General features: G+C 34.5%; 2 protein-coding genes across 2 annotated transcripts; one reads left to right on the forward strand and one right to left on the reverse strand.

The window, feature by feature from the left end:
* Positions 1-13,562: 13,562 nt before the first annotated feature.
* On the reverse strand, positions 13,563-18,271 carry slx1 (structure-specific endonuclease subunit SLX1). Its single transcript, XM_089645014.1, has 4 exons — positions 17,947-18,271; positions 16,883-16,934; positions 14,831-15,022; positions 13,563-14,341 (listed from the first exon to the last, which is right to left on the reverse strand). Exons 1-4 carry the CDS (start codon positions 18,123-18,125, stop codon positions 13,694-13,696), a joined length of 1,071 nt encoding a protein of 356 aa, XP_089501140.1. The 5' UTR covers positions 18,126-18,271; the 3' UTR covers positions 13,563-13,693.
* A 215-nt stretch (positions 18,272-18,486) lies between these two features.
* LOC149413352 (zinc finger HIT domain-containing protein 2) lies at positions 18,487-24,668 on the forward strand. The gene is made up of 4 exons (XM_089644985.1): positions 18,487-18,619; positions 18,833-19,466; positions 21,644-21,853; positions 22,894-24,668. The coding sequence occupies exons 1-4, from the start codon at positions 18,573-18,575 to the stop codon at positions 23,239-23,241; spliced, it is 1,239 nt and encodes a 412-aa protein (XP_089501111.1). The 5' UTR covers positions 18,487-18,572; the 3' UTR covers positions 23,242-24,668.
* Positions 24,669-25,571: the final 903 nt, after the last annotated feature.

A 25,571-nucleotide genomic window follows, 5' to 3' on the forward strand; every position in this document is an offset into this window, starting at 1 on the left:
TTTTAAATAACAGAACAAAACGTGTTTTTAATAATTTTCGGAGCTAAATTTTACGGAGGGAATTTCATATAATTAACGTTTCGTCATAACAAATGTATAGATTAATATGGTGACCGGATAAATCATCATAATGATAATTTATCACATCTTTAAAAAGTTATATAAAGTCATGGAAAGTGATGAAACAAAAACTTTATTAACTGGGTTAAGTAGGTTAGGTTAGGTTAGGTTAGGTTAATTTTTTTTTCATCGTTTCTAATGACTTTATATCACTTTTTAAAAGTGCGTTGAATTGTCACTGTGTTGAGTTATCATGGAACCGATTAATATATATAATAATATCTAAAAAATAACATATATTTTTTTGGAACTTAAAAACTTAAGGAGTTAACTTAATGAGAAACTTGTTATAAATCGGTAGAAATTGGGTATGCGAGGGCTTAAAAAGTTATATAAAGTCATGAAAAGTGATGAAATAAAAACTAGATTAAATAGGTCATAAATGTGTGTTGAATTGTCACTGTGTTGAGTTATCATGGAACCTTTATTAATTACATACGTATCCATTATTTCTTTTGTTTCGTATGGCTCCTACAGTACAACTTGTTTTACAAGTCTTTATGGTTTTCGGCAGCACATAATAATATTGCATTCCTTTGTATAGTAAACTATTTTGTGTATTGGATTTGTCCTTTTTTGGTAGCCTAACTTCATTGCACGTTCTTGCGTTATATCTATGAATGTCCTCGTTGTATTTAATTTTCTTTTAACAATTGCAAGTGATTTTTTGACATATTTTGCAAAAACGTTTTGAGAGATTGCTTGTCATGATGTTCCATATTTATATAACCTAAAAATTTGGGATAAGCGGCGAAATCTAGGTGAATTCATTGGCTTTAAGGCGATGCCATACGTAGTAATGCAAAATCATGTGTTTTTGGTATGAAAATTTGGTAGCCTAGAAATGTTTCAGATGCTTTAATTAAATAATTAAATATTTTTAATTTTTAATATCTTTAATTAAATAATTAAAAATTAAATATTTATGCCTGAACAACCACAAAATAAAATAAAAGGCACTTTTTGGCCATGTTTTTTTCTTGCATAAATCAAAACAGGCGGATGGTATTAAGCGGGAATTTAAACCTTATCGCCATCTACGTAAGGATTGTTATTGATAGCGGCTCAATTTAAAATATTACACGACGTAGTGCATCGCCTTAAGACGTAGTAAACAGTTTAATATGTTTTTATATTAATATTTTGAATCATGATATTAATTATCACTCCATTCGTTAAAAGATTTTGGTAATATGTTTTTTATTATTTCATGCATACATATCATCGCGTTCAAGGTCAGCATCTGTGTCACTGTTATCTAACTTAGTTTCTTTAACATTTTAGTTACTATTTAAAATCTATTAGTAGCTAAGGATCGTAATCACAAAACGTAATCACGTAACTCAACCATGGAAGCCGAGAATCAATGAGGGTAACTAATGTAATAAAATGGGGTAACGTCGATTGCCATCTTGGATACGGAAGTTTTATTATTTTGTACCAAAAAAACAATTAACTCAACAATTATTTCAACGAAGAAATGTAAAACATAAAAAAACGGTGTAGTATAAAGTTTAATGATCAAACTAACGGACCAATGTTTGTTTCGAATCCATTGTTGATTATTTCTCACGAGTGTGATAAAAAGCATGCGGAACGCAAACGGCAAGAGATAAGTAGGTGGTAAGTTTACACTGAACAGAGAACACCTAGATGAATGATTTATCCAGATTATAAAGAAAAATCTAAATTATAAATATTGAATTAAAATTAAAATAAGACATTTGAACAAAAATAAATGACAATGTATAAAAAATATGTATCCTCATTAAATTGAAAAAATAAATAATAATGATTGGATTATTTGTATAGCGCCGTTTTTGTGAGAAAATCGGCGCAAATCAAGGGCTTTTAACAACTTAATATATGACTGACACAACTATTGCGGTAGCTGTGGTTAACAGTTAGAATTGGAAAGGGATTCTTTCTTAACCTTGGTCTTTTCAACCAAGGCCTTGAGGGACACTAATGGTGATCACTACACAATCTTTTGTAATAGAATTGAATTAAACGCACTAAAGGAACATGCTCACTGCACCGGTTTTCATAACATACTGGTGATGTATAATAAATTCTTTAATCTTTTTTCAATATTAATCCCACACAGGAGGTTCTGAGGAAAATAATTTCCCTCTGGGTTTATGTCATCTTTGATAATGCTGTGTGAAGGGTCTTTTTAATGAAAGAAAGGAGAGAAAGTTCTGGGAAGGAAAAAGGCATGAGGGGTGGGTAACTTTAAGTTCCGACTTTATTTCCGGGTTAAATCTTCCCCATAGGAAAAACTAAACCCTTCCACACACTTTTCCACAAATGATCATCTAGTCAATCAACATTATGCAAGTGCATTATATAAGCAAAATAAATACAAAACTATACAAGAACAACACGTAAACTCACCAGAGATCAAATGGGAAAATAATTCCCCGACTTCAGATATTTTCATATCAGAGGGTTCGGCTCGGTAGAACTTCTAACAGGGCCTATAAATCCTACTGATCCCTCAGCATAAATATTTAAAAAATCTTTCGTAATCCTACATGTATTTAAAACGACCGATTTTTGCAATTTTATATATACACGGTGTCCGGAAACTCGTAGTACAAGCGGGAAACTGGAGAATCTACACCACATGGGGAACCCAAAAAAACAAAAAGTTTTTTGATTTGAGCATTTTCAAAAAAAAAAAAAAAAAACCAGAAAAAAATATTTTTCGGATATTTTAGGGTTAAAATTTTTTCTGGTGTTTAGGGTTGAATAACAGATGTTTTAACCCTGCAGAGCAGAAATATTTTATGATTACACCGGGTTAAATGAAGGGTGATTTCAAAATAATGCTTCAAATCCGAGTTTCTTCATTTGTTTTACTTTCAAATAGTTTTAATTAGTTGGGTACTTTGATCTTCAGTAATAATTTATAAGAATTTGATTAAAAAAAAAAAAAAAAAAAATCAACTTCAAACTCGATTTACTCGATAACGAAAGCTCAAATAAAAAAAAAATATACTACAAAATCGACTCCAAATGTGATGTAGATTTACCAGTTTCCCGCTTGTACTACGAGTTTCCGGACACCCTGTATAATTTTTTTGATAGATCTAATACGCCTAAATTTTGAATGAGAGAGCTAAGTATAATGCCAGTAGCCGAAATTACAAATGGTAATATTTTTATAGTCTGAGAATGCGAAATTCTTTTTATATCATTTCCTAAATCTGTGTATTTTCTTATTTTTTCATTATTAGATTTTTGAATATTACAGGAATTTGGAATAGCGACATCAATGATATGTTATTTTTTAAATCTTGTCAAGTAAAACTATATCGGGTCTATTATGACTAATCGTTCGGTCTGTTAGTATAGTTTTATCATAATATATTTTATAAAATTCGTTTTATTACACAGACATAGGAATTAATAGACGAGAAGATAAAGGCGAGGGGTAAAATCAACTGTTGAAGAACGAAGGGAGTGAAGATGACTGTGATTCGTCAATAAATCAATCTGACAGTAAATAGGCATCTCGCATTATAATATCACCATTTACTTCTTAAAAGTAAAATCTGCTTTGAATGAATAGACATTTTTACATGGGAGCGCAAATTACTCGCCACGTTATGAACAAATTTGCGAAGTCCAAATTCGGCAAAGTAAGGCAGCTTCTATATTCAGAGTCGTAGTTAGTTTCAGAGTATTTAGTTAAGACACTTTTATAAATGTTCATAATTTACTTCCCAGCAACCAACCAGCTTTGTGTTTCGCGTCCAGACGTTTCTCGATGTGATAGTAACAACTGATTCATATTATACGATGTGAATATGCTTAAAATAAAATAAAATAATGCTTATATATGGAATGTAATACGACAATTGGGTTTATTCTCTTTTTTCGCATCTATTTTTACCAGTTTTCATAGTACAAGTAAACATTTTGCCGTGTTATTTCGTAAAATGAACCGATGATGCCTCGACCATAGTTCGCACAAGAATGATGACGTCACGTTTTCAAATATCACTTGAGGCCGTACGCGAGCCCAGCCGGCTCAATGGAACCGGTATGGGGAGTGGGGATAATACGCTTTTAATCACTTAGGGCAGGTCTACCTAATATTCATATGTCTATGGTTTTATTATCATTATTATTTTGAGGATTTTCACTAAAAGAAAGGAAAAAATGACCTAACTTCTTATCGTTTAATCTCTTCAGTACATATTTACCATAGTAAAATAGCTACAGGTGTTCATCCGGGGACATGAACACGAGATTATTACCCGTGCAAAATGCAAATGCTCAGAAAACATAAACATGTCTTTCGAGTAATTTGGAACAGACATTAGGAGCGTGGTGTGCTAAATGGTATTTCGTGACTTCAATTTGAGTTGAAAATTACCCGGAAAATTATATAAAAATTTATAGAATTATTACAAAATCAAATTAATTCGCTTTTTAGGCATCTATGATAATACCTTTCCGGTTTAAGAGGTCAACTAAAGAGAAAATAATTACTGAATCACTGATTTTTAAAACTACTTGAAGACGCCGTGCAGAAAAAAATGCAAGGTTAATTGGGCAGTCCTACGGTTGAATTTGCCCTAGCAAATCTCTAAGATAAAAAAGGTACTTAACGACATAAGTGAAGAAGTCTTGAAAAAACAATATTCGGCGTAATGGACACACCTACGGTCGCATCTTGTGTTTACCGCTAATGTGATAGTCGAAAAACGTTTAAGGTTAAACGCAACGCTCGTTGTATTCTACGTGTTCACAGATGGCGTTAATTAATTAATTTTGTTTAAATACGCTTTTGCAAGGTATTGCTTTACAATATTAAGACAAATCATTTGTTTGCGCCCGTATATACGTAATATGAATATGAATCAATAGTTTTGTTCGTTTAAAGACTTAATTCTTTCGAGAAAGGCACACAAATACAATATTTTACCGATGATTCAATCCAATATTGTATTTGTATGCCTTTCTCGATAGAATTGAGTTTTTATATGGACAAAACTATTTATTCATATTCATATTCATATTGCGTATATGAGGGCGCAAACAAATAATTTGTCTTAATACTGTAAAGCAATACCTTGCAAAAGCGTATTTAAACAAAATTAATTAATTAACGCCATCTGTGAACACGTAGAATACAACGAGCGTTGCGTTTAACCTTAAACAAAATTTTAAAAACATTTTTTTATTATTTTATTTAGTTAATTTTTAAAATAATTATGTACATTTTTGTATGGCACATGAAAAAAAAATAAAATAAAATTAAAACAGATCGTTGAAGTCCTCCTCACTAGGAGATCCTGTGCTGAGGGGGACTATATATGTTAGTATACATTTTCAGCGACTAAGATGATTTTTTTAATATATTTAGTTCTTCTTCCGATATTTCTTAATGTAGTTATTTCGTTTTCCTTTGTTTGATGTTGAGAGGGAGTTTATTATAGAGCAGAGAGCCGTTGCTGGAGATTTGTCTTGTTATATGGGACTTTGAGGGCTGACGAAAGCAAATTCTTTAATTACTTTCGAATGTCAATGACTTCGCGATTCGCCATGACTGTACACGCGATGATGTCTGCTCCGCTCGACACTAGAACGCTCCCTGAAAGCAGAGGCGCTCGTGCGATCGTCAGCGCCGACAGCTACGCGGCGCCGACGCGCGACGCGTACGGCCGCGTAGCCATCAGCGCTGACCACCTTACGCGCTGATAGCTACGCGTCATTCAAAAACGCTTCCTAGAAGTTCATATATCTCGAACATCAGCGCCGACGGTGCGCGTGCGGTCGGCGTGACACTAAACTCAGCCTTAGACGCAATATCTTCATGGGCAGATGACGTATACGCGTTCCAAAAACCCGATCAAATTTGATTATAAACTAAATGATGAAATATTGTCATCAGTAAAATCCATAATTTGGGTTACATTTGATCCCAAACTTACTTTTTCAGATCATATAGTGGGATTGGTATCATCTTGTTATAAACTTCTTGGATTTGTGATAAGAATAAGCAAACAATTCTCCAAGCCCGAAGCAATGACATCGATATTCAACTGCCTTATACGATCTAAATTAGAATACGCTTCTGCTGTCTGGGCCCCATACCAGCAAAAATACAAAGAATTATTAGGAAAAATTAAAAAAAAATTTAAGATATCTTTATATGAGAACGCATGGCGAATACCCACGATTTATGCATCACATAGATTTGCTCTCCGAAACGCACTATGAAAGTCTCCAATCTAGGAGAAATAGGACCCTTCAAGTAACAGCTTTTAAAATCATGAACTATTACATTGACAGCCCATACTTCTTGGAATGCTATAAATTGTTTGTACCGAACAACTACCGTCAGTGTCGACGCCACGACTTGCTCTGTATTCCACACGGAAGAACGGACGTTATGGCCCAGCATAGCATGACAAGAGGTATGGTGCTGCTAAATGATACCTCTAGGTCCCCTGACATTTTCAACATTGGCCTTGAAGATTTCAAAAGTAATTTTAGGCAAGAACTCTAAAATATTGGTTATTGTAAAATGTTTAATTTAAAGCTTTGTATATTTCATGTGTTTTGTAATAGGATTGAATCAATCTGTAATCAAAAAGCCTACGTTTTATATAAACAGTCACTGTATTTTGTATGGCAGTGTCGAGGTGGGTGGTTTATTTATGGCGTCGAAAATCGAGACGTTTTCAATTCCTAAGTTTAACCGCTTTTAATATTAATAATAATAATAACATAGTATTTATATAGCGCAGTTTTGTGTTGTTTCACTTCAAGTGCTATTCAATATTGATGAACATTACCTAAAATGTCAGCATACTATCGCTACTGTTATTGTATTCTACCAACGTGCAAAAATACATCCGTGAGCGCATTTGATAAACAATTTATCAGTGTTCCAAAACCTGCATTACTACGAAAAAAATAATCGTATTTCTTACAGCATACTGGTATAATACGCTGATCTTGACGACTGCAATAATATGTAGAGTAAATCCCTTTGTGCTGAAACCAATTCGAAACTACAATCGATTTTATATGACATGATCATAACCTCAAATAGATTAAAACTTACCGTACATACCTAATTAAAGATGTATTTTTAGCAAATTCTGACTTTTAAACACAAGTAATAGGACGATTTTCTTACTTGGAAGCGTTTATTCCACAAAATTCTGCACATACATAGAATTGTACGAGGAAGCTACAAACCAAAAATGTGTATTTTCTTGGTATACCTTATACTGTAGGTAATAGGCATTAAAATTGCTTGACAGTCTAGAAACGTTCGATTTCAAGCACAAAACTGGTTTTTATTTATTTTGTACATAATTTTATAAGAAAGCAAAAAAGTTATCAAGTGAAACTGTCACAAATAATCTTAGCCATAGTACTGTATTTTTTAAAAGTTGTTTCCTTTACGCGTTCATACATTTCTATTGAAAAAATATTGTTTTTAGTAGTTTACATTTATATTTTTTATGACGTAATTTTTTATTTATTTGTATTCTACTCAAGCAAAACGATAGGGAAACCTTCAATTTATCTAAAGCATATTTTTTGGTTTTCATAATGTACACCAATTCGTTATAAAGATTAATCAAAATAGTGATTTGGCATTAAGCTTCGCCTTAAATTAGCTCTTTAAGTTTTTAAGTTCCCAAAAAATATATGTTATTTTTTAAGATAATATCTATACATTTGTTTTGCCGAAACGTTAAAAAAATTCACAGTGTGTCTTTAAATGCAACTAAAGCATTTGTCCAAAGATTTTTGCTCTATTACAAACGAGTCGAGTTTTATTAAATATTTTCACCATTTTCTCTTATTTAATGTCGTTTTTTAATATTAGGGCGCTTCCTTTAACATTTGTATTTATCATATACCTACATTTCAAACCATATTTGAACGCTTACTACCGGGCCTTAACCCTAGATTCATAACCATTCGTCCCACAGACCGCTCAAAACGTAAATTTGTTTCTAGTGTGTCGAGTGAAAGAGATAGAATGATGACCTCTCAAGTACCTTCCTAGATCGCTTGTTCATTAGTAACGGGGGTGCGTTTGCCTCGCAGTGAAGTTTTGTGGACAAGTTATAGACCTTTGAACGTCTGAGAGACGAATGTTTATGAATAGTGTAACTTTTGACGAGACTGCAAGTTATTTTGAAAACATTGTTTTTGATGAGTTCTGGTTATACAGAGTAAAAGTAAGTATATGATTCTATTCTACATGAGTTATTATTTATAGTTACATCTTATTTTATCATTCAAAATGTATTATTGTGTGTATTTTACATCAAATCTTTATTTTATTTTAGAATGGATGATTGGCAAATTGATGACCATTTGAATCGTTTATCTGATTCTGGTGATGATGATTTTACCAGTCAGCAAAAGGACGTACAAATCAGTGATGTCGAAGATCATTTTGAATTAGATGAAATGGTCCCGATATTAAAATAGGCATTAAAATCGCTTGACAAACGGAGTCTAGAAACGTTCGATTTCAAGCAAAAAACTGGTTTTTACTAATTTTGTAAATATTTTTTTTAGAAAGCTAAAAAGTTAATCAAGTAAAACTGTCACAAATAATCTTAGCTATAAAACTGTATTTTTTAAAGGTTGTTTCCTTTATGCGTTCATACATTTCTATTGAAAACATATTTTTTGTAGTAGTTTGCATTTATATTTTTTATTGAGTAATTATTTTTTTACTTGTATTCTACTTGCGAAGCTATAGGAAAACCTTCAATTTAACTAAAGTATTCATAATGTAGGTACACCAATTCTTTATAAAGATTAATCAAAATAGTGATTTGGCATTAAGCTTAGCCTTAAACTCTCAAACGGTGTGTTCTGTTGGTCGAGTGGAATGACTTCGTCGAGAATCCAGGCCCTGGTGTCATGAAGTTAGCACATTAATTTGTTTACATAGAAAATATCTACATAGGTCAACCAACACTTTTAAAGCACCTCACAAAGTAGTTTCCTGTAGATTTGGTATTTACATCTGCCAAAAAATAAAGCAAAACGCTATCCATACATATAGTTTGTTTCGTATTTTACGATTTCTGGAAAAAATAGTTTTGAAATTCGGACAAAGCAGGTACCCAGGGCCTGCTCTATGCCAAACGGCGCCTGGCAAGAGTAAAATATTGGCGCCTCTTGTCAAAACTAGTTGACGCATAGGTAGGTGATCCCCTTAATTAATAATAATCGGATGTTGTGTATTTTTGTTTAGCGCCTTATTATGGAAAATAATCTCAAGGATGATGTGTTGGATGGATTGTAAGGTGTTAGGTATTATCAGCGCCTTGGCAATTTGGCGCTCGAAGCGTAATGCTCCAATTGCTCCAGCATTGGGCCGGCCCTGCAGGTCTACCTAGTTATTACCAGTATATATCTAGAAAGATTTAAAAATCATACGTCATATGAATTAAACATCATTTGTCATATTATGTAATTAATGATTGAAAAGACGTTATAAGTCGACCGTAGACATTTTTTGATTAATTATAAAATTTCCTCATAAGCCGGTATAGTTTTTACAAAATTACATAGGCAGGTAGCTACTAATTTTGAATAGTTTAAATTTGTAAAATATGTTTATAATTAGGAAAACCCACATCTACGTAGTCATATGATACGATAGATATGCGGTCATGTTTTTTGTTATTGTTTTAATAAAAGTAGGACAACTTTTATTGAATTACCGTAATGCACTAAGAAATGTACTAAAAAAATTAACATGTGTGTTTCATCTGTATTTTATTGTATTTGAGAAAATCTAGTAATAATTACAAAAACGACTTCGCAATATGGTTAAAAATCTTAGGCTTCGCCTGTCTGGGCGAGAAACATTTTACGGCAATTTTTTGCCGGCAAGGGTTGTCGTCAAGATTTCAGTATTGTCTAGTAAAATTGTCGTGTATTCCCTAAATAAATTTTTGCCGACATATTGGTTTGTCTTGCGGGTGTTACGTACTCCAGAATGCCCCCGACAGAGTGGTTTATTTATGCCCCCGACCCGAAGATAACATTGAGCACACCATACAGCCGGCTCTTCACCTTATCTGGCTGTCAACACCAATAACACTATCAGCATCAACGATGGGCCCGGACGAGCCCAGCGATGAGATATATAAAAAGGACCGCAACACCCCAGACAGGGCTAATCTTCAACCTTCAGTCACCAAGGCTACTTGTAGCTATTGTTGTTAGATTCTCCATTTGAAATTATATTTAACTCACTTGTGATTATCTGTTTTAAAATAAATATTTGAATAAGTTTATAAAAGTAAATATCCAAGAAAGTTAACTCGGGCGAGTTACTCGGCTGATATAACGAAAATGTTGCCACAATGATTGTTCGGCAATAGGAAATATTAGGCTATTTATCTTGCTCGTTTAGAGAGTGGTTTATTTATGCTCGTTTACCAACACTGAACGAGAAGAAGGGGACATAGGAGGAAATATCTTTGAAAAGCGGACTCAGAGCAAAATACAGGGTTTTCCAATAAGAGGTGTTATTTTGAATAGCCCGCTATTTCAGTAGATGTTACTTTTGAAGCTGTCATTTTTTGACATTTGACAAGTAGAAAATACGCCATTAATAAACATAGAACGATACACGCTTCAAAGACGCACTTAAGTGAATCAAATGCAAATCATCTTGAGTGATGAGGCCCATTTCCACCTCAGTGGCTTCGTCAACAAGCAAAATTGTCGCATCTGGGGCTCGGAAAACCCAAGAGTTATTGTTGAAAAGCCTCTTTATCCTCAACGTGTGACTGTTTGGTGCGGTTTATGGTCCGGTGGAGTCATTGGACCTTACTTTTTCGAAAATGAGGCTGGAGTAACAGTTACGGTGAATGGATTGCGCTATCGAGAGATGATTAATGATTTTTATGGCCGGAATAGGATGGTATTGATCTGGACAATGTTTCCTTTCAACAAGACGGCGCTACTTGCCACACAAGTAACGAAACCATTGATCTTTTACGATTGAATATCAAAATAACACCTCTTATTGGAAAACCCTTTATGTTTGAGAAACACTGGCATAAAGTTGTTAAATTTGTGTTTCCCATGTTATGTCGCACGCACTGTTGGTTCAATTGGTACTAAAGTCAAATATTTATTTTAACTAAGAATCAGGTTAGTGCCGTACCGAAAATCACGCAGAGAACCAACAGAAAACATGCTAATTTACCACGCAGCCATAAGCACCTACCTACTTTAGAAAATAGTAGGCGAAATTAACCGTACAGTTCGACAAAAAATGGAGGGCGATGCAATTACCCAAATTGCTGATAATTTCTAAGAATTTAAACCAATTGGGTGTTTTGTTGGGAGAACTTTAATGTAGGGAAAATGAGGGAATTCTACAATATGAGAACTGACTTAAATGTTACCGATTAAAAGAGCATTTTCTAATTTTCTAACAATTTTGAAAAATATAAAATACAAGTGAGATTTAATAATAATTTCGTTTTCTTTGACAGCAAAATTTTCAGACAAATTTATATTTTTTAAGCCTGAATGAAAGAGAAAATCCGAAAATTACTAATGGTGCTGATACACTATACTATAAAGCTCAAAGAGTTTTTGTGTGTGTTCTATAATCACTTTATCGCCCGCTATACAACGCCGACACAAGTAAAAAGGTAAAATGTCAACTTCAAAAGGTCGACGGAAATTTCAGTGTTGCTATATTAAAAAAAAACTAATGTTTAATAATATAAAAATAAATACAATATTATCGGGCCCCGGATATTTTTATGAAGAGACGTCAAAAGCTAAAAAAACGGATTTATTTATTAAAAAAAAAAACTGTAAAAAACAAAATAAAATTAGCAACATTTTCGTAATTTTAGTAGAAACATCTACAAAAGTCGTTATAAAATGTATCCAAGTGGCTTGTTGAAGTTGGTGATTTTAACTATGGCAAGTAAATTATGAAAAATCAAAAACTGAAAATAGGTCCAAGGCAGCGACAGTTTTCTATATAGTGCGTTTGTGCAGTGAGCCCCGTTAAAAAGATGAGATTGAGAGAAAAACATGCATTATAAATATGGTCAAAGAGCAACCCCATATTCCCATACTGTGCATTATAGAATCAGCACAAAATACTTCATACAAAAAAAAAAAAACAAACAAACAATCCCCCTGACAGTGAAATCTTATAACCTATGCCAAAATAAGACGATCTTTGTGCGCCCCGATAGAGAATGTTTGATGCCTCCGGAATTTGCTGAATGTCACCAAGATTGGCCGAGCCATCATGCACTGTCAGCTGACCTTTACACTATTTGCAAACAAAATGTTATTATGTAGTAAATTTTTGTACATTATTATTTTCTTAAGTTAAGTTTTTTTTAAACGCGTTTGTAAATCTACTTGTAAAATAGATTTTATGAAAATTGTTTTAAGTTGCTAGTCATGCAATATTGTGCTGCGCTTTCTCTATTTGGTTTCGGCTTTCAACTAGAAAATGTTGCATTTTTGATTTGTTGCAGTTATTCTTGTTAGTTATACCTAATATTGTACAATGGCAAAATATAGTGTAGTTTTCACAAAAAAATTGGGGGTTTGTTTGAAAAGGGGTTTGAAATTGAAAATGAGAGAAATCCGTAAAATTTGATAAAATAGGTACAAGATATAATAACTTCTTTTGATATTCTGAAACCTCAGTAAAAAAATCTCGAGCCTCCACTGGTATAAGGTACAGAAGGTTTCTTTAGATATGTTATTTTTCATAGAATGATATATAACATAAAATAATATGTACATATTTTCTTGTGATTTTTTTACAATATTTTATTTTTACAATATTTGATTAATTTGGGCTAGAATTCCCTCACCCAACACCAGAGCTTTGTCTCTTTGAGGTGAGGAAAGGGAGGAAATTTAAAATATATATATTTTTCGGAACGTTCCAGTGTAGATAAAGAAGCTGTCAGTATCGCTGTGGTCCTTGTGAAAGACCACTTGAAACGTTTTTAAAGCTCGATTTATAAAGCCGGGTATCTTCTAGAACTTCCTCTAGTCCATCTACTTCCCCTCCCCAGCCGCATCAGCATCACAAAATACCCCAATTGGGGTTGCCACAGTCCCGATGGCTCTGGGCAGTTGGAACTCTTGTGAAATATCCTAATAAATACATTTTTTTAACGAAATTAAAAAGTATCAAGAGAAATTGAGCGGTCAGTGGCTGAGTTGAGATCGCGTTTGGGTCCCAACCAGGCGTAGTGTTTAATTTCTCAGCTGGCTAAGTCCTCCATCACAACACTACCAACATTTTCCGCTTACTGTGGTGGTAGTAGGAAATTTTCAAATATTGTCAGGTTATTCGTAACCCGGGATATTTGTCTTTCTAAAATAAAATAAAAATGCAAATAAGTTTAAAAAATATATTTATTACCTACCAAATACTTAGTCTGACATAAAAAAATACTTCAAAATTTCCACCTTATTGCGGATAGGTAAGTACCTACTCCTTTTGACTAGTTAAGTACAAAAAATACATCACAATCGCAGATTAAACTACGATATCAAATCAGTCAGAATCTGATAAACATAAGACAATACTTTCGTCTCCATTGAAAGAAGAATTCATTTCCTCCCTCGATGATTTTCCCGAATCATTTTCACTTAGTACAAATCCGTCATCTGTCAGAGAATCACTGTTATTACCATTGTCTCCTTGATGATCTTGACATCCTTTCATTTTCCTTATTAAATCACCCCAAAGGAGTCTCTGACAACAAAATGGACAATCTCCTTCGATTGGGACGTATTCGCCACTCTCCAAAAATAACTCTGATAAACATTTCAAATGCGAAACGAGATCACATTTTTGATTCAGACATGTCAATTTAATGTTAGAATTTTCTATAACTTTCATGCACAGCCCACAGTCAAAAAAATTCGTATAATCTTTAACAGGATCATCAATATTTTGATGAGCATTTTTAACCATTTTATCGTATTTATCAGAAGGTGCAGTGATTTCATCATCAAACTCAGCCATTTTGATATTTGTTTGTTTTCCTTTCACTCCTTTTCCCGCCTCTTTGGAATTGCACAGAAGACGTTTTTTAGGAGATGGGGATTTTGTTCCTTTTTGAGAGAGAACCTGGCGAATTTTTTTACTCTTTACAGGACCGTAGCATATCGGTATGTGGAAAGGTGGTTGCTTGTTAGGCTGCAATAAAAAAAAAAAAAACATATTAAGAATATTATCTAGGAAACATTAATGAAGTAATATGGCAGTTAGTAAATTAAGTCATCCACGCATTGAGTCACTTTTTTGTTTTGTTTTCCTTCCCCCTAGATTCTCTTGTCAATAGACACTGACCTGTCATGTTCTATGTCAATAGACACTGACCTCGCACCCTGTTCTGTGTGTAATATTATGACGTTGATCTTCTCATACTATATTTTTTTATAATAATGCAATGAATCTTAAATCTCCGAAAGTTCTTCAACGATTGATTTGAAATTTTGACACAACGTTGCACTCGAATATGCGAGTGTTTGTTATATACCAATATATGACAAAATCTGGACAGGAATGACAGGTCTGAAGGCGAACAGCGAGGGACCGCAGTCAGAGTAAAGCATTTGTGAGGGAGGAGGGATACAGCGCCTAATGACTGAAGAGATTGAGATATAAAATAAAAATTGCACTGACGGGAAAGTCCTCAGCAAACTCCTGGGACAGCCAGCGCACTGAGAGGGGCAGCCTCGTCCAGGGCCCCACCAGCAGCATCTCGGCCAGGATGCGCAGGCGGTACTGCAGTTGCTTCTCCCGGGGGCGCTTGGAACGCTGGGGCACCTGCAGCAGGCGACGGGAACGCTCGGGGTTCTGCCACGCCCATTCAAACTGCACAAAAATTTTTTTAGTCTTCTGTACATCTATAAAGTTTATTTTTATAATCCACAACCCCAAAAGAAAACATAAAATAGTTAAATATTGTCAGTTTTCCCCTGAATATTTTTCCATTTACAGTCAAACTTGGTATTAATGAGCACGAGAGGACCGACAAAATTTGCTCCTTATAGCCATTAATTGTTACATTTAAATAGGTTTTTTAAAAGTTGTAAGAATCTACCTAAATTCCTGTACTATCAATATATTCGCAAATGTGCAGTATATTTTCAAAATACGAGTAGAGTATTACTTATTAAAAAAGCATATTAGAAAAATACACTTTTACTAACAAAATTTATAATCAATGATTGTTTTAAAGATTTCGCTTTCATGCTTCTCAATTTCCTCATCAAAACAATCAACGCATTGTAACTACCATCACCTGGTTCAAGGCTTACAAGAAAAATAACACTAAATTGTCCATCTTCTTATCATTAGCTTTTGTGTATCGTACCGCTTGTAAATTCTCACTTGTCATAAATAACTAGCTTGCAGGATTGTTATGCTTTTCGACTGAGAAATTTTACTTGTCACAAACAGTGATGCACAACCCGCGGCCCAATTCTTCGGCCCGCTTTTCAATTTTATACTCCTTACTTGGCTATGGAAAAAAAAAAAATTATTGGGGTATTCTTGAAAACCCTGGCTGAGAATGTTTTTTTATGGAGTTTTGGTTAATATGCGCTGCATGTCCTAAATGGAACTAAATTTGAAGAACCGGTTTGTATAACACGAAATTAAATTTTTTTTAAATCAACAGAAACCTTTAATATTGAATTTCGCTGTCAACCCCCTCCCCCTCAACAAAAACAAAAAATCCACTTGAAGGTACACTTCTGACAAAGCTGTGAACCACTGTTGTAAATTTACCCCCTGCAGAGTTATATGTGTAACTAGGTACCTTCATAAATATATTTATTGGTTTTTAAAACAAAATTGACGATGAGTTGTAATACAAAAGAAGACATCGAAGGACTATTTTAGAAGAGGAAGGAGTGAGCTGAGTTGTAGGAGGGAGAAAACACAATGAAAATGCAACAAGGCTGGTGCATCGTTCCATAGTCGAGCTATCGAACTTAAGAATGAGCCATAGAATGACCCATTGTCATAAATAATGATTCAGTCTGGATAAAAACAAAAGGTACATAATTCTTCCATAACTGAATCAATTATAAAACAATAACATAAAAATTTCTTATAATATTCTTCAAATACAATCAATTCACTATAACACTACATCAAAAACATATGAACATCTCAACACAGATTCTCCTAGTTCACCATACACTATACATATTAATCATTATTACTAACACTGCATGATGTATACTATGTATATAATTAAATATTTTTATTTGGACTTAATATTACAATAATTGCATTATTTTAACTGTAAAATAAAAACAAATTTTTATCAAGAGGTGACAATAAAAAAAAATTATAAAAATAAAACTACCCAGTTGGGCTTCTACTTCTACATCATAAAGGATAGAAGATGGCTGTCCATCAAAGATGGTTCTTTATATTGCATAATACTTGTCATGGAGTGTGGAAACAAAGTCTTTATATTGCACGATACTTGTCATGGAGTGTGAACACAAAATCTTCATGTTGCACAATACATATCATGGAGTGTGAACACAAAATCTTTATATTTCATGATTCATGTCATGGAATGTGAACAAAAAATCTTTGTATTACACAATACATGTCATGGAATGTGAACACAAAATCTTTATATTTCATGATTCATGTCATGGAGTGTGAACAAAAAATCTCAAAAAAAATCAGACAATATGTGAAATAACTTACTCTCAGTGCTGCTATATTGTTTGGAAAACCGTGTATTATCATCACCATTTTCCTAGAAAATCAAAATAATATAAGATACATAGTGCCTATAAAAAGATTTAGTAAACTTTAGAATCGCTTGACAATTTTGACGCAGAAACCAATGGTTTCTTCGTCAAAATTAATGTATAATTTTGTATACATCACTGATTTGATGAAATAGTGGTGTGTATAAAGTTATTTATTTAATTTTAACTAAAATGACGCCACAAAGGGAATTTGCAATTATTGAGAGGGGAATCTTTACAATGCACAAATCTCTTATTCATGAGAAGAAAATAGCTTACCATCTAACCAATGATTTGTAGCACTACATAGTAAACAAATATTATCGTATAAAATGGCAGAGCAATTGTAAAGTTTTAAGGCCCTTTGTACAAAGAAATACTATGTAACTGCGACACAACCACAAATAGCCCACCAATATGCTATTATTTAAAGCTGGTTTCCGTACAAGGCGCTACCTTAATTATACTGAACTTTTTTTCAAGTGAAACCGTGGAATTAATACAATGACAAGTGATTCTAGCGATGAAGGCGATAATATTGTTATATTTTTATATTTACAGGTATGAAAAGAAGACGCCCATACAACAAAATAAATGTGAAATGTTGGGCATTCATCGCCGTCAAGGAACTGCGTGAGAATGATGTCAAATTGACTTTTCTTTCCAACCTCAATCCACGGCTTTTTCGCTAAACCCCTTCGAACGTATTCCGGTAAATTATACATAGTTGTATAAACATGGATATTTTCCCATCTCCTGAACAAATTTAACATTCAAATCATGTTCGGACGTCATATTTTATCAAACAAGTAGTAGACGGGAATGTAACTTCAAGCACTGTCAGTAGCGTGTAACTCACGTCAAACCCGTAGTCATTGTACAAACACTAGCAAAATAGTGTGGCGAGAACTCGAATCGCTTGTATTTTTTTTTGTCTAAATTGCATATAAAATAGAATATAATAATGTAGAAAATAAACTATAAATCATTATATTTATAATAAAATATTTATCTTACCATGGTCCTCTATTGCTTGTTCGTCTGGCCCCACCGGCCCATGTTCCTTTATTATGCTGGTTTATTCTGCGATTTGGATCGACTGTATAACCAATGTAAGTCCTACCCAAGAATTTATCATTCAAACAATACAGTAAATAAACTCCATAAAACTCCTCTATAACTTCTGGCACATCCATCCTAATGACGATAGAGTATTAGATTTTCAATCAGTGTATTGCATTGTAAAATATTTCACTTATACTCCAAAAAAGCCTAAATAACAAATAACTAACTTCGTAACTCCATAGTCTCCATAGTATAGTTGATTTATGATAAACCATAAATAAACGACTCTCTTCATTTAAAATTTGACAGCTCTCGGTAGTGTTGCTAGTAGAGAAATATTGTCAATTTCTGACAGATGAAGCTCGTACTTATTTACAAAACGATATTAATAACAACCATGAAACTAAACCAATTTGGTCGAAACAATTTCGTGAATAATGCAGTTGATGCTGTCAAACGTCAAAATTTAAAAATTATCTTTGCAAACCGAACTTGTCTTATGTCAAACTTACCCTCAAAACGATTTATTACGAATTAGATATATTTCTTGAAACAGTATTGTAAAAATTTGATCAAATATGTCTACTGCTGGATCTTCGGGCAGCGATTCCAGAACATGTAAAATGTAAGGATCTTTTATGTTAACCTCAAAAAATTAGTACAGACATACCGGTGATAACTTCGTTGTGACCCTCAGTGTTTCTCATAAACGATGAATATAAAAAAGAAAGGCTGTAACGGAAGTCTGAGCAACATAACCATATCAATGGATTACTAGATAAATGCTGTATTGCTTTTTTTGAAAAATAACTTTAATTTGTTTGTATTGTTATTTCAGATGTGATTTGAAGACCAGTAAGTATTGCTGCCCTCGTTGCAATGTTTTATACTGTTCAATAGATTGCTACAAATCAGAAGCACACTTGCAATGTTCAGAGAGCTTCTATAAAGACTGCATCAGCGAAGAAATGGGAATTTTGGATCCGAACCCTTCTTCGAAGAAGAAAATGATGGAAATCCTATCAAAAATGCGCTCAGAAGACGAAAACTTCGATATGAACCCGGAAAAGTTGGTTGAGATGCTGGGCGGAGGTTTTGGCAATCAATCAGTACTTAATGAAGATGATTCTGATGGTGGAAGTGATGATAATTGTGAAGATATTAATGAAAAAGATTCAGACGATGAAGACTCGGTTCCTGATCTGGCCGATAGATTAAATGAAGTGGATCTGGATGATGCCGATATGGTCTGGGACGCATTGACGGAAGATGAACGTAAAGAATTTGAAGCTCTGTTAAGTTCCGGAGACGTGTCCAAGATATTGCCGAGTTGGGAGCCATGGTGGCTGTACCACAAGGAGAAGAAGCTGATAGAAGAGATTGATGAAAGTAAATTACCGAAGGAAGATGTAGATTACAGGGTGTCGTGTCCTCTACTCATGGGAAATGTCAAAGACTTTTCGTCATTATCGGTAAGTTTATTTGTTTGAAAAAATTTTAAAACTCCGCTTGCTTCTAAATACACCCAAATTATTAAAATAACACTTTGTTTCAAGTTATAGTTTTTTTTTGCATAAGATCAGTATTATCAAATAGGTACCCTAGAATATTAAGAATACATCCAACTCCAATAAAACATAGGCAGGATTTACTTGTATTGGCTGGCAACCCTGGCCGCTAGAGGCACTAGTGTATCATGGCATAACCATGCATAAAATCCATTCAAATGTATGATGGTAAACCAAGCCTCACAACTTGTGCCACTAGGAGGCGCTAGTGTAGCATACTGCTATCAGAAAGTATGGGAAATGTCAGAAGTTGTAGGTATCTATTTACAGTATTTGGTAGTATTTTCTTGTGGTGATGTAAACATAATTAAAAATATTAAGAAAGGGATACTTAGATGGTGTGGGCATGTAGTGCGAATAAACCATTAAAGAAGAGTATTTATGAAGCAAGGAATGTCTGCCAGGATGTTATGTGGTTGTCCGTCCTATCTGCCTACCCTTGCAGAGGGCCGTATGGTTAGTTTGTTTATTGGTATCAACAATCAATTTAGGGAGACGGGTATAGGAATTAGTAATTAGGAACTCATATCCGTTTCGTAACACAAAAACACTGACGTTATTATATAACACACTAGTCCTAAGTGTACTTGAATCAAACTCGATCATCTGGGCTCCACATGAATTAACATACACTTTACGCATTGAAAGAGTCCATAAAATTTTTTTAAGGTTTTTATTCTCGCGGCTCTATGGACGTTACCCTTGGCTTTACCCATCGATTTATATATTAGGCATGACCAATTACCACTCCCTAGAGACACGTAGAGGTATTGCTTTGCTTAAATATTTTTTTCAACTAATAAACGGTCACTTATCTAATAATGAGATACTGGCCCAACAAATTTTTTTTGTACCAGAGTCTCACTCTCGAGGACGTCATCACAATCTTCTATATAGTAGAGCAAGCCGCACTAATTTATTTATGAACTCACCTGTGGGGAGAGCTACGTGCTTTTTGAATGCAGTAGATAAAAAAAAATAGATTTATTTTTTGTGTCCTATAGCGCATTTGCGAGATTTTTGGCATTGCATATACACTGAATAAATGGTACAATTATAACGTCTTAGGCTATATTACCTGTAATTTTTATAAATAAATGTACAAATTATATTTAAATAAACAAATTATATATAAATAAATAAATACCGCAGCCCCTGTATACCCATTCATTGCATAACAAACCCCTCGGCTATAAGTCACTCAATGTAGTTCGCTACGTTTGGTAACTTTACAGGTGTGCCCAGGTTCATGGGGTGAGGTTTGTTCAGGACTCGGTGGTAGGTGGGCCGGATTGGAAGAGGCCGGTTAAGTGAGATCCTTTAACCTCCAACCGAACTCTCTCGACCCAACGCCTTGTACCGCAGTGGGAGGGATGGATTCATATGTCACTCCTGGACACAATGACCTGCAGATTCCTACCCACCTCTTTTACCTTTCTCCTTCCTAGAACTTCCTCTTCTGACATAGATCCCGAGGGAATTTATTATTCGTGGAGTTAATGTAAAAAAAAGGTCTTAAGGCGATGCACTAGGTAGTAATGCAAAATCATGGGTTTTTGGTCGCCTAGAAATGTTTCAGATGCTTTAATTAAATACTGCGGGTAGAATACATCTTGGCCTTTGAAATAATTGAAAATTTTTTAGATAAGTCTTTTTATACGCCCAGAAAAATATAATGTATAAGGCCTATGAAAACTGCTTTAAAGTTCAAAATCTCCTACTTCCGAACCCATTTTCGGTTATGATTTTATTGTATAATGTGGCAAATTAAGTTATTTATAAAATTATCGAAAAAAAATTTAATATTTATGCCTGAACATCTACAAAATAAAATAAAAGGCACTTTTTGGCCATGTTTTTTTCTTGCATAAATCAAAACAGGCAGATGGTGTTATTCGGGAATTTAAACCTTATCGCCATCCACGTAAGGGGTGTTATTGATAGCTGCTCGATTTAAAATATTACACGACATAGTGCATCGCCTTAAACCATTTTCAGGCACCCTCAATTCATACACCCCTCAACATTTATCAGGTCAGATATTTCTAAATTTTTATTCTGATTGTTTGTTTCATTTCCAGAAACAAAAGCCTGCCGCCTGTGTGAAGTACAATCTACTCAATGTGTTGTGCGCCTACGTGTTCAGCGTGCGCCTCTTCAACGGGGAGCATCACACCTTCGTCTCTGAGGCCGCCTCCTGCGCTCACTCCATCTGCAGCAACCTCAGCAGCGGAGCCAACTTCCAGGATTCCGACACAGCCATTGAGTCCGTCGTGCAGGAGTGTATCAATGTAAGAAAAAAAACCATGTTGTACACCCAACTATTAACCCCTCAGACGTCGAGAAAACTTGTTATCAATTATTTCCGCTCTACATAAAATTTTTTTGTGGTTAACTTCTAGTTTTGCATATAAAGCGTGGTGTTTCTCTTTCTAACATCATTTACACCATATTTCTCACCATGACAATAACGGAGATACAAATATTTCTATGAGACCACACGGCTGTTCCCAAAAGAGAACAAATTAGCCTGAGGGGTTAAATCACTTTTAAAAGTGATGTGAAAAAAGTTATTGTTTTATTTGTTTAACCACTCAGAACATTAGAACGTCAAAAGACGTAAATATGATAATAGCGGTCAAGACATTAGAACGTCTTTTCACGTAAACGCGCGAGATTTTACAAAAATCGATTTATTTCCATCACTAGTATACGGATTGCCATGATTTAAAAAACAGAGTATCGATAATGAATAACGCTACGCGTCTGTATTCAAGAATATCTATGGAACGTAGAAGTGCATTATCTAAGCCGATTGAATCTGTCATCTTGTTCGTTCATAATTTATTGCGTTTCTAAATAATTTATTAAAAATATTTTAGTTTGGATGGTTAATATTTTGAGGTGACTAATAGTTTTTAATTATATTTCTTCAATATATAAAGTGTTATTTCTTTTTGATACTCAGAAAAAAGTACATTTTTCACGGCTTTGAAATAATGGTAAGCGATTCTTACATATTTTTGACGTTTTCATAAAATGTATATTTAGAAACGCAAATATTTACGTATAACAACACAATGCGATAGTGGATTTCATAATCTTTCCAAAACATTTTTTTAGAATGAGGCTACGTTTCCCAAAACGTGAGTTATGAAGCTTTTAGCAAAACTCGTAAATAACACAAAAATTATCACGTTTTGACAGTTCTCAAAGGAACACATAGTAAATAAATGTCTTTGTCTGAGAGGTTAAAATAAAACAATTGCTTTGTTTAAAATATCTGTTTTATCGAGTCCAAGCTTTAACGCCTTTTTTTATTTATTCTCAGAACCCCTCCATCATGAGCGATCCAGAAACCAAAAGCATCATGCTGCACGACCTGAAATGCCTGCTAAACGGCCCAGAAGACTGCAACAGAATATTCTACATGAGTTGCGCACTATCTGATCTCCACACTCTGTTTACAGAACTCAAAAAGTCGAACAAAGGGTCCAACGGCCGAGTTAATAATAGCAAAACAATGGGTGAATTCTCCCAACGATTTGTAGACCACAATCTGATGAATTTACCGACCATTGCCAAAGATAAAATCAATGCTAGCTTAAGGAAAATAGATTATTATCTGTCATACTTGAAAGATTATAGTAGTGAAGTTAGATTTGATGTTGTATTTTAAAAATCTGATTTACAATGTTGATATTATGAACTAGCGAAACACGCAATGCTTCGCTTTCACCAATGTTCTTCTCGTGTGTCTCCGACTTCTCACACCATTCACTAATGTATACCACAATGTTACTGTTAAAAAAAAACTACATTACATCGACTTTAATTCTATTTCGTATCTCATTCGGTGCAGATATATTGCCTTAGGTATTTCTCGGGCGTCCCCGACTTCCTCTATCATTCAAATTCAATTCGATATCGGTGAAGAACTATTGGAGATTTTGGATTTTGAACAAACAAACATTTTTATTTATATAGATAGATAAATAGATTATACAGGGTTTTCCAATAAGAGGTGTTATTTTGAATAGCCCGCTATTTCGGTAGATGTTACTTTTGAAGCTGTCATTTTTTGACATTTGACAAGTAGAAACTACGCCATTAATAAAAATGGAACGATACACGCTTCAACAACGCATTGAAATTATTAAAATTCACTTGAGTGAATCAAATGCAAATCATCTTGAGTGATGAGGCCCATTTCCACCTCGGTGGCTTCGTCAACAAGCAAAATTGTCGCATCTGGGGCTCGGAAAACCCAAGAGTTATTGTTGAAAAGCCTAACTATCCTCAACGTGTGACTGTTTTGTCCGGTGGAGTCATTGGACCTTACTTTTTCGAAAATGAGGCTGGAGCAACAGTTACGGTGAATGGATTGCGCTATCGAGAGATGATTAATGACTTTTATGGCCGGAATTGGATGGTATTGATCTGGACAACGTTTACTTTCAACAAGACGGCGCTACGTGCCACACAAGCAACGAAACCATTGATCTTTTACAATTGAATATCAAAATAACACCTCTTATTGGAAAACCCTGTATTAATTTTTGAAGCACGACAAAGTCAATCTTACATTATTAGGGGTGCGATTTCAACACAAAATTACATTAGGCCAATGTTGGAACTTATCACAAAGCTTGGAACAAAGATCGAATTTTGAATTTGTTCTGAATAAAGCGAAATGAAGACGGGTTATCATTTTTATTCCAAATCCATTTTGTTTTTTTTTATTTTACATGAATTTAACCTTTTGCAGCTTCCGATAATATCGGAGGTCATATTGAAGTATTCCACATTATTACTTATAATAAAACTACATTAGGTATATGTATTGACTTTAAAAAAAATTGAAATTGCACTGAATTTGAGTATCAAATGCTTCCTGTCTGGAGCCAGTGAGACTATGGCATTCCCAATAGGGGGGGTGTTGTGAGGCTGTAGGTAGTGGGGATGGAATGGGGAAGGTGGGGAAGTACCTAGCTATTCAGATCTGGTCATCAAACACGGCCAAAGCCATTACAATTCTGAATGGTGGTCTTACAACAGGGGGATACTGAGAGTGTCTTCCACTCTGAAACGTGCCGCACATATACAATATATTATTTTAAATGACTAATTAATCAAATTAAATTTACATTTATGCCGGAATTTGAACCTGCGACCTCCAGCTTGCTAATCGAGAGCCCTACCCCTCGTCCACGGAGATAATTTGACTCCGTATCACATTCCAGTAGAGAGATAATGTGTAATACATAATAATAATCCTCCCTCGCGGTCTAGAGCCAGAGCGTACGACACTCGTTATGCAGGACCCGAATCACATATTTTTATTATTATTTTTTTATTTTTTATGTGACACCTCACAAGAGCGTCCCTGCCTGTGCAGTGTACAGACAGGGGAACTATGTCACCACCCAGTTGGGCGGCGTTGTGAGGCGGAATAAGGTAGGGGCTGTAGGAAGGGATTTGTTAATGCGGGCCTTGAAGAGGCTCGGATTATAGGAGGGAGGAAAAACAGATGCTGGTAGCTCGTTCCATATACGAGCCGACTTACACAAAAACGAGTCGTAAAAACGGCCCGTTCTCATGAAGCCAACGTCAACCGTGAACGGGTGTTCAGCTCGTGTCCGTCGAGTTTCGCGCACGTGCACCGGTGCATCAGGAATCAATGCTGCTAGCTCCTTAGAGCAGGCTCCATTGAAATACCTGTAGAACAGATACAGCATGCCTACATTGCGTCTATGCATTAGAGAAGGCAATCGGTCTGTTAACAACGGATTGTCAATCAGACGGATCGCTCTCCTTTGCACAGATTCAAGCAGGTTATTAGAGCGCCCTTGAGGTGATTTTGCACAAAAAAGGCGCTATACAAGTCATCCAATTATTATTATTATTAATGAATGGAACAAACATTGAGAATAACTAATAGATTTGCGTGAGTATTTGAAATGCTGGAGTTATATTTATAGCAACTGACAAAAACCTAATGTCAGCATG

This window comes from Hesperophylax consimilis, chromosome 22, assembly GCF_061612785.1.
Source record: "Hesperophylax consimilis isolate HC1 chromosome 22, BYU_Hcon_1.0, whole genome shotgun sequence".
NCBI lineage: Eukaryota > Metazoa > Arthropoda > Insecta > Trichoptera > Limnephilidae > Hesperophylax > Hesperophylax consimilis.

Bases quoted from the DNA above. Each gene is read 5' to 3' on its own strand.
- LOC149413352 (XM_089644985.1), top strand. From the start codon at position 18,573: ATGTCTACTGCTGGATCTTCGGGCAGCGATTCCAGAACATGTAAAAT. The intron at 19,467-21,643 runs GTAAGTTTATTT...TTTCATTTCCAG, and splicing joins AAGACTTTTCGTCATTATCG to AAACAAAAGCCTGCCGCCTG. The intron at 21,854-22,893 runs GTAAGAAAAAAA...ATTTATTCTCAG, and splicing joins TCGTGCAGGAGTGTATCAAT to AACCCCTCCATCATGAGCGA.
- slx1 (XM_089645014.1), bottom strand. From the start codon at position 18,125: ATGGATGTGCCAGAAGTTATAGAGGAGTTTTATGGAGTTTATTTACTG. The intron at 16,935-17,946 runs GTAAGATAAATA...TTGATTTTCTAG, and splicing joins ACAAGCAATAGAGGACCATG to GAAAATGGTGATGATAATAC. The intron at 15,023-16,882 runs GTAAGTTATTTC...ATTTTTGTGCAG, and splicing joins ACAATATAGCAGCACTGAGA to TTTGAATGGGCGTGGCAGAA.